General features: G+C 47.8%; 1 protein-coding gene across 13 annotated transcripts in view; it reads right to left on the reverse strand.

The window, feature by feature from the left end:
- The window catches only part of AMOTL1 (angiomotin like 1), a 160,771-nt gene that overhangs the window by 18,928 nt on the left and 127,959 nt on the right, over positions 1 to 13,884 (reverse strand). For all 13 annotated transcript variants that reach the window (XM_058687429.1, XM_058687427.1, XM_058687426.1 and 10 more), the window contains 2 exons: positions 4,813 to 4,958; positions 507 to 656 (listed from right to left, as the gene is read on the reverse strand). In XM_058687429.1, coding sequence (XP_058543412.1) covers positions 507 to 656; positions 4,813 to 4,958 — 296 coding nt within the window. The remainder of the gene's footprint in view (positions 1 to 506; positions 657 to 4,812; positions 4,959 to 13,884) is intronic.

Raw genomic sequence — 13,884 nt, forward strand, 5'->3', positions numbered from 1 at the left:
TACAGGAAAAAGTACAATCTCTCAACCTGACCAAATGCCCCCTCACAAGCCACCTCGCTGCATTCTCCCCCAGCTAGCTGTACCCAGCCGTCCGGAACTCACCCCGCTGTTTCGTACCTCTCTCCCTTACGCAAAATCCTCCTCCTATCTCTGATGTTCTTTCCCCGGAATGTCCAACAAACTCATCTCTTCCAAGTCCAACTCAAGGGTCCCCCTCTGTGAGGCTGTCTACAGCCACATTCCGCTGTGCCCTGCGCCCCCGGTGGCCACCACTTTCTCTCTTTCGTCACTGCAATGCACGGACTGCCTGGTCCCTCCGCTGGCTGCTACGTTGGCTCGCTGGGGATGGAGTTCTCATTCACCAAGGCGTAGTGCACAGCCTGAACCACAGCAGGTGCTGGCTGCAGAACAGGTGCTGGGTGGATGTGTGGCCCCGGCCCCACCTGCTGGGTTCTCAGCCTCACCTGCTGGGTTCTCAGCCTCACCTGCTGGGTTCTCAGCCTCACCTGCTGCGTTCTCAGCGCATCCAGCTCTCTCTCCAGCCAGGTCCGCAGTCTCCGCTCCATCTGCTCTCGCTTCTCACACGCAGACTGCAGCTGGCTCAGGGCCTGCTGGAGCTTCTCAACCTTCTCCACATAGGCTTGCTTCTCTCGTAGCTGAGCAGGGGACAGTGAAGAGCAGCAGAGAACTCAGACCGGCAGTACTCAAAGCTGGGGTGGAGGTGGGGGGTTGGATTACCCGGGGTCCTATCTGAACTGCAAGTGCATGTGCCTTCCCTACCGCCATCCCCCTGGTGCGCTGGGGCAGAAAGGATTCAGACAAAGGCCACCAGGAATTAAAGACCCTACTAGGGCGCCCGCTTTCAGTAGCGTGTATAGCTCTGAGCTCCATCCTTGGTAATCGCTTAACGATCACAGCATTTGCAGACACTGAAAAGGAAGCCAGTAAAGAGTTTTCAGTGCCACAAGGAAAATCTTGTTCTATAACGTTAAGTAAAAAACCCAGAATCAAAAACTATATACGTGCTCAAAACTCTGCCTGCCCATCTATCTACTGTCTATGCATAAAAAAAGACTGGAAGGGGCGCCTGGGTAGCTCAGTCAGGTAAGCGTCCCACTCTTGATTTGGGCTCAGGTCATGATCTCATGGAGGTTCGTGGGATGGAACCCTGTGTCGGACTCTGTGCTGACAGCTTGGAGCCTGCTTTGGATTCTCTCTCTCCCTCTCTTTCTGCCCCTCCCCCACTCATGCTTGCTCTCTCTCTCTCTCAAAATAAATAAGTAAATAAATTAAAAAAAAAAAAAGACTGGACGGTTAAGCAGCCGACTTGGGCTCAGGTCATGATCTCGCGGTCTGTGAGTTCGAGCCCCGCGTCGGGCTCTGTGCTGACAGCTCGGAGCCTGGAGCCTGCTTTGGATTCTGTGTACCCCCCTCTCTCTGCCCCTCCCCCACTTGTGCCCTGTCTCGCTCTGTCTCTCAAAAATAAATACATGTTAAAAAATTCTTTTAATTAAAAAAAGACTGGAAATTACTTAAAAGCATCACCATGTTTATGTGTATGGCACAACAGTAGCTTTTCATCTTCCTTATTCTTTTCTGCAATTTTCAAATCTTCTATAATAACTGTAGGTGTATGTATACATGCATGTGTACCCATTTGTGTGTGAAGAAATATAAAATTTCCTATTCAGATATCTGTGGAGTAACTTTCTCCTAAAAGACTTCAGAGCCCTTTACAGAGGAGTAGTTAACAGCCCCAAAGACTACCTGTAAACTGAGGAGACGGAAACTAAGGTAAAAAGGATTTATGTAAATGTCCCATCAGGCACAGATTCAGAATCATGAAAACTTTGTTTTCTTCCAATTAGGAGTCTGGCCCGTGTCCATAAATCCCAGGCCCAATTCTAACTTTCTGGGAACTGGCTCATGCCAAAAACCAGGCTGAGGTGTTGACTTGATCTGGTTGTGGGTGAGAAGACACCAGATGGTATTTCCTGTCTGCACCTGGGTGTGCTGATGCCTTGCAGGTGATTCAGATCCTGAGTTCAACCCACGACTGCACCGGCAAGCTGGAACATGCTAGTGATTTAAGAGTTTGCTGCAAAAGGCGGTTTCTCAACTTAGCAGACAGCACCGTATTGAGCTATACCTGTATCCCAGCCAAAGCCACTGAAATAAAATGGAGGTACTTCTGACCTTTCATGGCGGGGGGTAGGGGGCAGCAACCTTACAGCCTTCTCTAAACCTGCTCTTGGCATCAGTGTCCATCAAACTCTTTCCTTCACTGTGCTTTTGATGACTTGTTTCACCAAACAGACACTGAAGGACCCACTAACTGCAGGTTCCTGTGCCAGAAGAGGACTGATCTGAGGAAACATTTGTGAGTATCATTCATACACTACTTACAGCACATCCTACACTGTATACAGTTTTCTGCGCGTGCAGCCATTCGAACAGAAGGGCCATGAGATCTGTTCATTGTGGTCCCTGTTGGGCAGAGGACACAGTATGTCCCTAATGCCTGCAACAGTACCTGACATCCTGCAAAGTACTCAACCAATGTTTGCTAAACAGAGAATTGCTATTCCTAATCAATAGCAAGTTCCTTGAAGGCACGGATCTGTCTCATTCACCTTTGTATCAGCCTTAAGTCTAGCAATGAGGATATTAGGTTGAGTGTGATTAAGAATAACAGTTAAGGGGCGCCTGGGTAGCTCAGTCGGTTAGGCGAGTGACTCTTGATTTTGGCTCAGGTCGTGATCTCATGGTTCATGAGTTTGAGCCTCGTCGAGCTCTGCTCTGACAGTGTAGAGCCTGCTTGGGATTCTCTCTCTCCCTCTCTCTCTGCCCCTCCCCCACTGCTTTCTCTGCCTCAAACTAAATAAATAACATAAAAAAAAAAAAGAATAACAGTTTTATTAGCCAACATTTTTGGAGCTCCTCCATGCCAAGCATGTGCTTTACATGCAATTATCTCGTTGAATCCTCCTGATGACAGTAAGAACACAACTGCTGTATTATCTCCATTTAAGAGAGAGAAGACTGAGAAGTGAAGAGGTCACAGGACTTTGCTCAAGGTCACACACATCGTAGGGTCAGGATTCTAATTCACCATAGTCTGGCTCTGGAGTCAAAGAAGTCAGGGTAAGCACTCAATATGGGCTATCTGAACTGAATGAAGACCTTTCAAAAGAAACTTTAATGAGAACAGGGAGTCATGCTGGAAGGGGGACAAAGATTTTGGAGGAGCTCCATGCAATCAAAGACCTTCTGTAACAACAAGAAAAGATCCATACCAATGATTATAAAAAACCTGTCTTTAAGGAGCTCACAATTAGCTTGTATTTTATTAGAAATATTAAAATGAAAAGATTTAAAAAATTTTAATTCTCTTTGGCTCCATATATGGAGATGGAGCCTGAATAAGAAATTTCAGTGACAACCTTAATGAGGAGTCCTGGCCTCCCTTTCTCCAAACAGACCTTGTGTCCTTGAGGGATTAAGGTCGCTGTCTGCAGCAAATGTACTTTCTACTTAATGAGTGGCAACAGAGAATCTTCTGGGACTGCTGCTTGGGGTCCTCATGCTAGTCTTAAAATTGCGGTTTCTGCAGAGGCGCCTGGACGGCTCTGTCGGTTAAGCGTCCAACTCTTGATGTCGGCTCAGATCAGGATCTCACGGTTCATGAGACTGAGCCTCGAGACGGGCTCTGTGGCACTGATCCTGCTTGGGATTCTTTCTCCCTCTCTCTCTGCCCCCTCCCACCCTCTCTCACATGCACACTTGCTCTCTCTCTCTCTCTCTCAAAAATAAACATTTTTGTAAATTGCAGTTTCTATATTAGGATTCATGGGTTTAAAAGGCTTCTAATGGGCAAGACCTTTGTTGATTTAACAGTCTCCCCCTTCAGCTGCTTGAACCTTGAAGTCGAAGGTGCTGGGACACAGCGTCAGGACATGTCTTCTGAAGGAGCAGCTTTTCGTTTTCAGCCACAGTTGGATTGACAAGAGCACTGTTTTCTGTGTGCCAAGCACCCAGGTCAGTACTTTGTGTGGAATATGAGCTTCTATTTTCCACGTGGCTCTGGGCAGGACAGCCCCTGTAATAGCGGGGATTTGCCACCTCAGGGAGCCCACAGGGGTGGTCCAGAAGGCTCCCATCTACCTGCCCGGGCCTCTCCTTTCCTGCCACCGCATCCACAGCCTGAACCTCAGAAATGGCCGTTCAAGTTCTTCCACAGTAGGCCGGAAAGCAAAGTCTACCTCACAAAACTTAATCTAAAGGGTTGATTTAATCAGAGACCGCTACATCCATAATGCTTGAGAGGGCTCAAAATTTCCTGCACTACGGAAGTCACTGCCCAGCTGAGCCAACTTCTGGAAACTGGAGCCTGGTTTGCCGAATGCCACCTCCACTTTTGGGGGGACACTTTTGCCCCCTCCCTTTTTTTTTTTAATGCAATCAAAAGCCCAGAGACAGAGCAGATAAACTCTTTTTTTTTTTTTAAACGGTTAGTCTCTTTTCTCCACAGGCACCAGTGGTTTCCAATCCCTCCATTTATTTCCAGCCCTGGACACCTGCCCACCAATGGGCGGTAGGCTGGCTTTCAGGCGGAAAGTGTGCTCTCTCACGGCTGTCTTTCATACTCTGCCTAGTTCTGGGCTGTATAAACTGTGTTTGTATGAACTTTTATTTGGGAGGCCTCCTACATCCCTCCCCCTGACTTAACGCCTTGGAGTTGGCTCCGGGCAGGGGTGCTGGTTAGGAAAACGAAGCAGAGGCCCTCAGGGTTATGTCTTCACCCCGTCTCACCTCCTCCTCCAGCTTGATGACCCTGGCCTGGGCGTTGCTCAGAGCCTGGTCCAGGATCTCAATGTGTCTCCGGTGGTCCTCACTCGCGGTCCGCACTGCTGCTAACTCCATTTCCAACTTCTCCTTCTCCTTCAAGAATTCTTTGTCTAAAAGGGAGACAAGAACAAAACCACCTCTATCAGAAAGCACTCACCCTCTGGGCTCACGGCCAGTCTACATCTGGCAAGGATTAGAAACAAAAAAGCCTGCAGAGAGCAGAGGGTTGAATTACTGCTTTTGCTCCCTCTTAAAAGCGGTGATGTGTGCGGTAAGGATTTGCTCAAAAACCGCTGTTAACTCTCAATACATTTCGGCTCACAGTTCCAGAGATGAATGGTACACAAAGAACCAGTGACCCATGTTCTCTGTAACTCACTTCTGTACAACATTTACTTTAATGCTTCAAATTAGCCTTGTACCTACGATTTCATTTTATGCTCAAACCTCCCCTGCTTCTGTCTTCTGAACCAGTGATGAAAGGGCAGGCAGGACTAACAATAATACTAATATTCTCATTCACAGAAAAATAAACCAAGGCCCAGAGGGTTCAGCTCTTTGACTGAGGCCAAGAACAGAGGGGAGCTCTAACCCAGGCCTCCAATCTTGGGCTGGATCCTCTTCCTGTACGACCCAGACCCCCACATTTTCTCCTAATTCTGTTCAAGAGGGGAAATGGAAATTGCTTTGGACTTAGGGACACTGCTTTGGATTTAGGAAACTGTTTTCTTCTCATTCAGTGGCAGTATATCCGATAGCAATCACTGTCTCTTTGCACACGGACAGCAAGGGCCACCCTGCATTCAGTAGCTTCCACACCACCTTCCGGTAGACTGACCACCATGTTAGTTTAAGCAGGGATGGCCAGTGGGGTCACGGGAACAGTATTACTCATCGGAGACATTTTCCCTGTTAACAAAAGCAATACATTTTATTTTGAAAATAAATCAGAATCTTTGGTCACGTACGTACGTTGTACGTGATGTGGAAAAACTTGAATGAACTCAACGTGAAAGATTAAGGGATTGGGTAAATAAACTACTTAAAACCCTCCAATAGCCTAGGTTGCATCCGTTAAAAATTAAATAAGATATTATTAGTGACACGGAAAAACACTTCATTATTGAAAAAAAGTGGTTACATAAACCCTACTCATGCTAGTCCATCATTGTGAAAAACAAGGCATCTGCAACAGCAGCAGCAAGAGTTAGAAGCTGATTTCAACGGGCCCGCGTCACTCGAATGCTTCAGATGGGTTATCGGGATCCTTCGGCAACCATGGTCCAGAAGCTACACCAGCGGGTGCCCATGGTTTCACTCATTCGTTATTTCCTCGTAAAGTCATCCATTAATTCAACAAAGAGTTACCAAACACTAAGGACCAGCCCAGTGGGCATGGAAGCAATGGAAAAAATGCTGTGCTTAAGGAGCAGGAAACGTGCTTTTGAATACAGGGTGGGAGAATAAAAAAGACACTTTAAGCCTACAAATAAGCATTAACAAACTCATAATTTTAGAGCCGGAAGGGATCATAGGAAATACCCCCTCTGGTTCTGCCTGCTACTTTATGAGTGCAAAAAGGAAAGCCCAAGAACGAAGGCACTTGTCCAAGGTCCCCCTGCCAGCTGGCACAGAGAGAGAGCCCAAACCCGGGTCTCCTGATGTCTCGGCACAGTGTCCTTCCCCCCTTGACTACACTGCCCCTGCACTGTGAGGTCACAGTGACAGGATCCGAGTGGAAGTAGAACAGCTTTGGAACTGGCAGCCTGGGTACAGCTAAGTGGCAGAAACCACGGCATCCCCTGGAAACAAAATGAAGCCACCAACATCCTGATCCCAAACACAGAATTACTTGTGGGCTATTTGTGTGCCTCCTGGCAATGGCCAACTGACCTCCCCCCTTCTCCCTTTCAGCGGCATCTGACACTTCTTTCCCAATCCGTGGAGAACGGCCACGCGAAAGGCCCAAACGAATGGGTCAGTAGCGGCCCACTGGCTCTGCGCCCCACCATCCACAGCCCTGAACGACCCAGAGCATTTCACTCTTTCTATGCAAAGTCAGTGACATTTGAACACTAGCTCCATGGGTTTGGGCAACATCTCAGCAGGCAGGGTGCCCACTTGCCTTGTCCAGGCTCTGGAGGGCACCCAGGAGTTACTCAGCATGCTTGGGAATGAAACGCTGGATTTCAGGGCTTCTGTCTGCTTATCAGCCTAAGCGGAAAAGTTTTTCTCTTTGTTGAGGGCAGCCAAGGACATGTTGATTTTGACCAGAAGAGAGTAAAACGATAGACTGAGCTCAAGATTAGAAGCCGCTCGAGTTCGGCAAATTGATGATCACAATTTTTTCTGTGTTGCAAGGACAGCTATTCATATTTCTGAATTAAGTATCCTTCCCCTCCTACACACACACACACACACACACACACACACACACACACACAGAGGCAGACACACTGGATTCTAGCATTTACTCTTTACTTGACATCATACTGTGGTTAAGGCATGGACCTCAACATCAGAAAGAACTAGATTCAAATCCCAAGTTCACCACTTTCCAGTTATGAGGTCTCAAGCATGGTTAACCTCTCTCTGAGACTCAGCTCCCTCATGTAATCAAATCATCTAATGGAACTATCCAACGAGAGAGATAGCATCTATATCACAGTGTTATCAAACATGACTCTGTTGGTAGAGATGAGGCATACAAAGCCTGAATATCCTAGATATCTGTTTTGGTCATTATTGACTCCCTGAGCCTAGAAGAGTGCCTGGCTCAATATCGTTGAATGAATGGATGAATCTCTACTATGCGTCAAGTTCACTGCCAACCGTATAATAAACGGTAGTTAGTTCTCGTTAGCTGCTAGCTATCTCCTGACAGCCTTTGTTCCACAGCTGTCCACTCTGCCACTGAAGTCGTGCTGACCATGGATGTCCCTCGTTCCGTTCTCTGCTGAGGCTCCCTGAACCCCACAGGTTGCACCACCGGACTAAGACGTCGGTATCGAATGAAGACTCCGTTAGCTCTGGACTGCTTTGCAGTCCTCTGAAACTCACAGGTCGAAACATCTCTGTTATGAGGTTGATGACCTTAAATTTCAGGCTGCAGCAATATCACTTAGTATCACTCACACTGGCTCAGAACTTCTTGTCCACTGATAGGACAATGTTCTCGACAGCAGCAACAGTAACAAAATCTGCTCATGTTTGTTGAACCTGAACTGTGTTCCAAGAATGGGGACTTAATTCCCTCTAACTATTCCCATTATTCTAAATTTACTGTGTAATTATTATTCCCGTTACTATTTCCACTTTCCAAATAAGTCACATGCCCACAGGAGCGGGACGACTCTGTCAACGGCTGAGGCAGAAAGTGCTTTTGTGCCGAACTCAAGTTCACAAGCATGGTGCTATGTGCCTCGCCTGTGCAAGCAGGCAGAGAGAAGTGCAGAATACAAGATGCAGAAAGTACCAGAGAGCTCCATGATGCTCATTATGGAAGACACTTAAGTATGTCACAGGCCATATCACATTTCTCCAAACACAGAAATCCCATCCACATGTATATCCATTCGTAAATATTAATTAAGCATCTATTACATGGCGGCGTCAGAGAGTACCGTGAAAAGCTTGGTTCTAGAAGCAAATTGCCTGGATTCATGTCCAGATCTACCACTTACAGTTCTGAGACTGTGGGGGTGAATGAACCTCTTTGTGCTTCAGCTTCCTTGCCTTTAAAGTGAGGGTCACAATAGTACCTACATGGAAAATGCATATGGTATGGTGCAGGGCGCCTGGGTGGTCCAGTCAGTTGAGCATCCGACTTCGGCTCACTTTGTGATCTCCCGGTTCGTAAGTTGGAGCCCTGCGTTGGGCTCTCTGCTGTCAGTGCAGAGCCTGGAGCCCGCTTTGGATCCTCTGCTCCCTACCCCCCTTTCTGCCCCTCCTCTGATTGTGCGCGCTCTCTCTCTCACAAACAAACATTAAAAAAAGTAAGTACCCAGTAAATGTCAACTATGATCACGTGTGGTTATTGTTGGCGTTCCTAAAAGTGTGATAAACTCGGGGGCTGCGAGATGAGTAGGTCGTAGCGTTTTCCTCTCAGGCACGAAGACACATCCTCTCAGTCAGGCACGAAGACACGAGGACACACGCAAAGGCAATGTGACAGGTCGCACTAACATGCTTGCACAGGTGCTGTGAGAACACAGAGAGAACATCTAATTCAGGCTAGTGTGTGAGGAGAGGGGTATCAAGGCAGTGAGCCTGTGGGGGCGCGTGCTGGCTGTGCCCCTGGAGACACAGGACTGAGGGGTGTCAGAGCTATTCTAAAAGGTCCTCTCTTGGGAGATGCCAAGGAAGAGCCCCATGGGTGAAACCACTGCATTAGACAGTCGCTTCAGCTTAGTATTAGTTAAGCCCCATGGGGTATCTCAAGAAATACCAGCCTCGCACTGAATTTTTGGTTGGGCTCCAACGTATATACTGAGAATTCCTAGAACAGGCAAGTTGACACAAGAGAACTCTTGCCCAGAATGGTCCGTTTACTCAGTGGATATGAATTACCCTGAACTGCGTGGAGCAGCGGGTTGTTTAGCACATGGCCCCAGGCCCATTTACACAGAGGATGTCTGCTCATACACTGTTTACTCTGGAAACCACAGCGGTGGCACGGCTTTGCCAGGCTAGCCTGGTTCGATTCCGGCGCTTTCACACACCGGTTCACCTTGGACACGTGAGATGTCCCGGACTCCATCTCCTCAAAAGGAACAAACAAGATCCACTTTGCGTGACCGATGTGAGGATTAGAGTGGCTATCCGGAAAATACCTCCCACGGGGCTTGGCGCATAACAGGTACTCGATAAATAACAACACAAGCTGACGTCTTACTGGGGGCTTACCATGTCTCAGGCACCATGTCTTCTGCTTTATAGCAGGACCTCACTCAATCCTCCTAACAACTTTGTTCGACAACTGAGAAAACCAAAGCCAAGTGAGCTGTGACACTAGTACAGGTCAAACGGTAGTCGCTTCTTTGCCGCCACCCACAAGGTTAGTGTCTTTCCTAAGGAAAGTGCAAATGGGGACGCAAACTAGAACTGGCCCAATAATTCAAAGATGCTCCCTCCTCTCCATCTTACCCTCTCCTCTGCCAGTTCTAGGGAAGGTCCAAAGTGGACAGTCTGTTGAAAGTGTTTCTGCAATTGCTACCTGAGTCAGCTCGACAGCCGACTGAGCCATGGGATGGTGAGTAACCTCTGTTGGGAAATACAGAGGATGGGGTACGTGGGTGGGGTCTGACAGTGGGGGTGCCAGGGCGCCGTGTGCCACACTGCTAGTTTAGAATTCGGTGCTCCAACTTATGGCTGGAGTTCATGCGGGAGCAAAGCTGTGACCTGGCTCTTCTCAACAGGCATTAATTTCTAGGCCTTTCCTGATGTATGGGTTTTTGATGAGCTTCTCCCTGAAGCCAATATAGCTGGAGGGACAGGAGAGACCAGCTGCTGCCAGTGTGGCCGAGGGCTGACTAATTTACTGGAAGGCGTGGAAGGTAAAAGATAAGTCTTCCTTTCCCCATTCTCTCCTTGCAGCCAGAACCAAGGTTTAACCCATTCCCTGGCTGCTTCTGTGGGGATTTAGATCTGTCCTGGATTAGGTGCACATTCGTGTGTGTATGTGCATAGATATAAACACAGACCAAGCCAATTCTGTTCGAGTTCCAGATCCCATGTGCTCACACAGACGCACACAACTAGCCCATTAACTGGCTGGTTCTGTGCAGTTATTTCCCTGGTACTTCTCAAGGAAGATTCTTATTGCCCTGCATGTGGCAAGAGGACGCAGTGGTGATGGAGCAAAGGGAGAAGGCAGGCACAGCCCAACACACCCTCTGAAATGCCAACAACCTGCACTCTCGTTCTGACTGATGAGACTGATTGTAGGAGTACAGCATCTGGCTGCTCTGAGTGACGAGAATGTAAAGGACGCTACCAGAGAACAGGCCATGGACAGTGGGAGTCAGAGGAGATGGGGCTGACAGTCCCCAGGCCCTCTGTACCACAGCAGAGGGCCCACGTCCAGCACCCGTGAGACAGGGCCTGCAAGAGGCAAGTGCTTCCTCACTGGCTTTCCATGGAGCAGCCAACTTTCAGAGACCTGGTTTAGACAACACTCAGTTTAGAAGAGCCATTACTACAGTGCTCTACCCACAGAGCTAATCTGGCAAGTTGCCATGAGTGCCCTACAAAGCCCCCCTCATCTGTCCCTGCCTAGTACTCCCCATTTGAGGGGGTCAAACCTGAAGGGCCACGCACCCAACCTAGGCCAGTCAGAGTCTCTCGTCCAGGAACATGCAAGTGGGAGCCATGGAGACGCGTGATGCTGATGTGGTAACCCAGCTCTTAGGCTAGCAGCCATATTCCAGCACGTGCTTTGGAGACACGGAGAAAGCCATTCTCTAGAGAATGAAGAATCAAGCAGGTGAACATAAGAGTGGATGAGAATCCACAGTGAGAGAGAGAGGAAAACAGAGCTGTACAGACAAACATAAACCCTTAAATGCAAACTATGCCTTGATTTATGGAAACCCCGGCCCCTGACTATACTTCCTGCCTGAGGGCTCCATTGCACACAGATGCACTTAGAAAACAGCCCTCTTATTTGGGCTTTAGCTACTAGCTCAGGCACATTTTACTTTTCATAATGAAAGATCGCTAAGACACTCTACTCTTCTTTCTTTATACGTCTACACCCTTCTCCACCAAGAAATGACTTGGTAGTTTGGTTAACACCTTAGGAGGATGCTGACTAACAGTAATGGCGTCAATTCTGTTAACTAGAAACTCCTCTGCACCGCTAATGAAACAGATTCCCTCTTGCGAAAACATGTACAAATACTTATTTGCCATATTCTCTCCCTAAAGTTTCTTCGCCTGTTTCTTCTCCTCTAGGATTCTTCGGCTCTGGATTCCCTGGCCCCGTATCTTATTAACACTGAACAGATGTTGGGGAGAACTCTATTCCAAGGGCCAGCTACAAGCTATGAGGTAAGAGAAGAGTCAAATCCTTTTGGAAGTCCCGTTGACGCTAAGAGTAATTTCTTTTTTCTGAGGTCGTGTGAGTGCAAAGACAACAGGAGGTATTTCATTTAGTTCCCTATCTGCAAATTATTCAGGTTCATTCTGCCTCAGAGATATTTTACACGGGAGTGCATTCTTGACATCTGCCCTCACCCCCTCACCTCAGTTTGAGAGTCAGACTGATGAACCCAGAAAGGGACCCCACCCCGCCCCCCGCCAAACAGGGTGCTATTTACATTATAGAAGAGTGAGCTCTTGACATGAGACTTATTTGATGTAAAAGATGAAAGATGGGGCGCCTGGGTGGCTCAGTCAGTTAAGCATCAGACTTCGGCTGAGATCATGATCTCGCGGTCCGTGAGTTCGAGCCCTGTGTCAGGCTCTGTGCTGACAGCTCGGAGACTGGAGCCTGCTCCGGATTCTGCGTCTCCGCCTCTCTCTCTGCCCCTCCCCCTGCTCATGCTCTGTCTCTTTTTCTCTCCCCAAAATAAATAAACATTAAAAAAAAAAAAGATGAAAGATGATCCCCTTTCAAAGCCACGCTAACTAATTCAGAGATGAAAAAGCAATGCAAAGCTGACCCCATAAGCTGCTTTTCTGGCTTTTTGCTGTCTTTGTAAACTCGGCTGATAAGGTTTCTCAGGTAAGGAAACTTGTCATCTCAGGAAAGGGTCTTCAGCTCTGGCAGCCCCAGTGTGCAAGTGCGGGTTGCCATGGTTCCACCGGGCGACTGAGACAGAGGAGAGGGTGTGAGTGGGCGGCTAAGTAGGTCTGTTGACACACACACTGAACAGTCCAGTGGGGGCTTGTTTTACATGGCTCCGACGGTGAACAGTTTTTAAATGAATTCTCAATAGGGAAGTTAAGATCGGGAGTTCAAACCCCACTGTTCTGCAGAGCCTGGGCAGAGAGAGATGGGGAGGGGAGAGAAGGGATGTGGGGGGCCAAGTAGGAAGGAGAGGGTTCTGAAGAAGGCACCCAGTCCCAATTTAATTAAATTTCTTTCAATTTACAAGGAAAAACAGTTTCTCTTTCACATTGTACTATGGCAGCAAAATTACTCTAAAATACTAATCAGTTTTCAAGGCCACCCTGAAGGTTACAGGCTGCATGAAGCTTTTCTGATTCCTTCCATAAAACAGATCTTTCCTGAACGAGAGAGCCCGAACACATACACTTTGCTTGGGGGGGGGGGGGGAGGGAGGGGAGAAGGGCGGGGGCGGGGGGGCAGCAGGTGTGGGGAGTGGTCTTAATGAGCCCGTACCATATTCTGCCTTGTAGTCCACACACAGTGGCCGGTGTCTGTCTAGAATCTTCCTAGCGGGCTTACTTTGTACCACCTTTGTAGGATTTTAAGAACCTAAGATAACAGAAATTTTTCTAGGTAAAGAGCTGTGGCAGGTTTAGGCAACAGCTTACTGAGCAAGACAATGCTTCTGATACATGATCAAGTTCTAACTCAGTCTTTAAAACTTTTTAAAAAATGGGGGCGCCTGAGTGGCTCAGTGGGTTAAGCGGCCGACTTCGGCTCAGGTCATGATCTCGTGGTCCCTGATTTCGAGCCCTGCATCAGGCTCTGTGCTGACAGCTCGGAGCCTGGAGCCTGCTTCGGATTCTGTGTCTCCCTCTCTCTCTGTCCCTCCCCCATTCGCATTCTGTCTCTCTCTGCCTTTCAAAAATGAATAAATGTTAAAAAAAATTTCCTTAGACATTAAAAAAAATGAAAGTTTCAGATACTTCTCACTGGAAGGAGACAAAACCTAACCAGAAAATATTCTATTCATCTAATGAAGGAAAACAATACAGTTTGGTCTTAACATACCTAAATTTTTGTTACTTTATAGAAGTTATCCGTTGCATGTTAATATCCAGGCCTCAAAGTGAGTTTGCAGCGCCGAAAGTAAGCTACCTTAGCTATGATGTGGTAAAAATATTTGAATATCAGTAGTCCTT

Source organism: Neofelis nebulosa, chromosome 10 (genome assembly GCF_028018385.1).
Source record: "Neofelis nebulosa isolate mNeoNeb1 chromosome 10, mNeoNeb1.pri, whole genome shotgun sequence".
In the NCBI taxonomy this organism is placed as follows: Eukaryota; Metazoa; Chordata; class Mammalia; order Carnivora; family Felidae; genus Neofelis; species Neofelis nebulosa.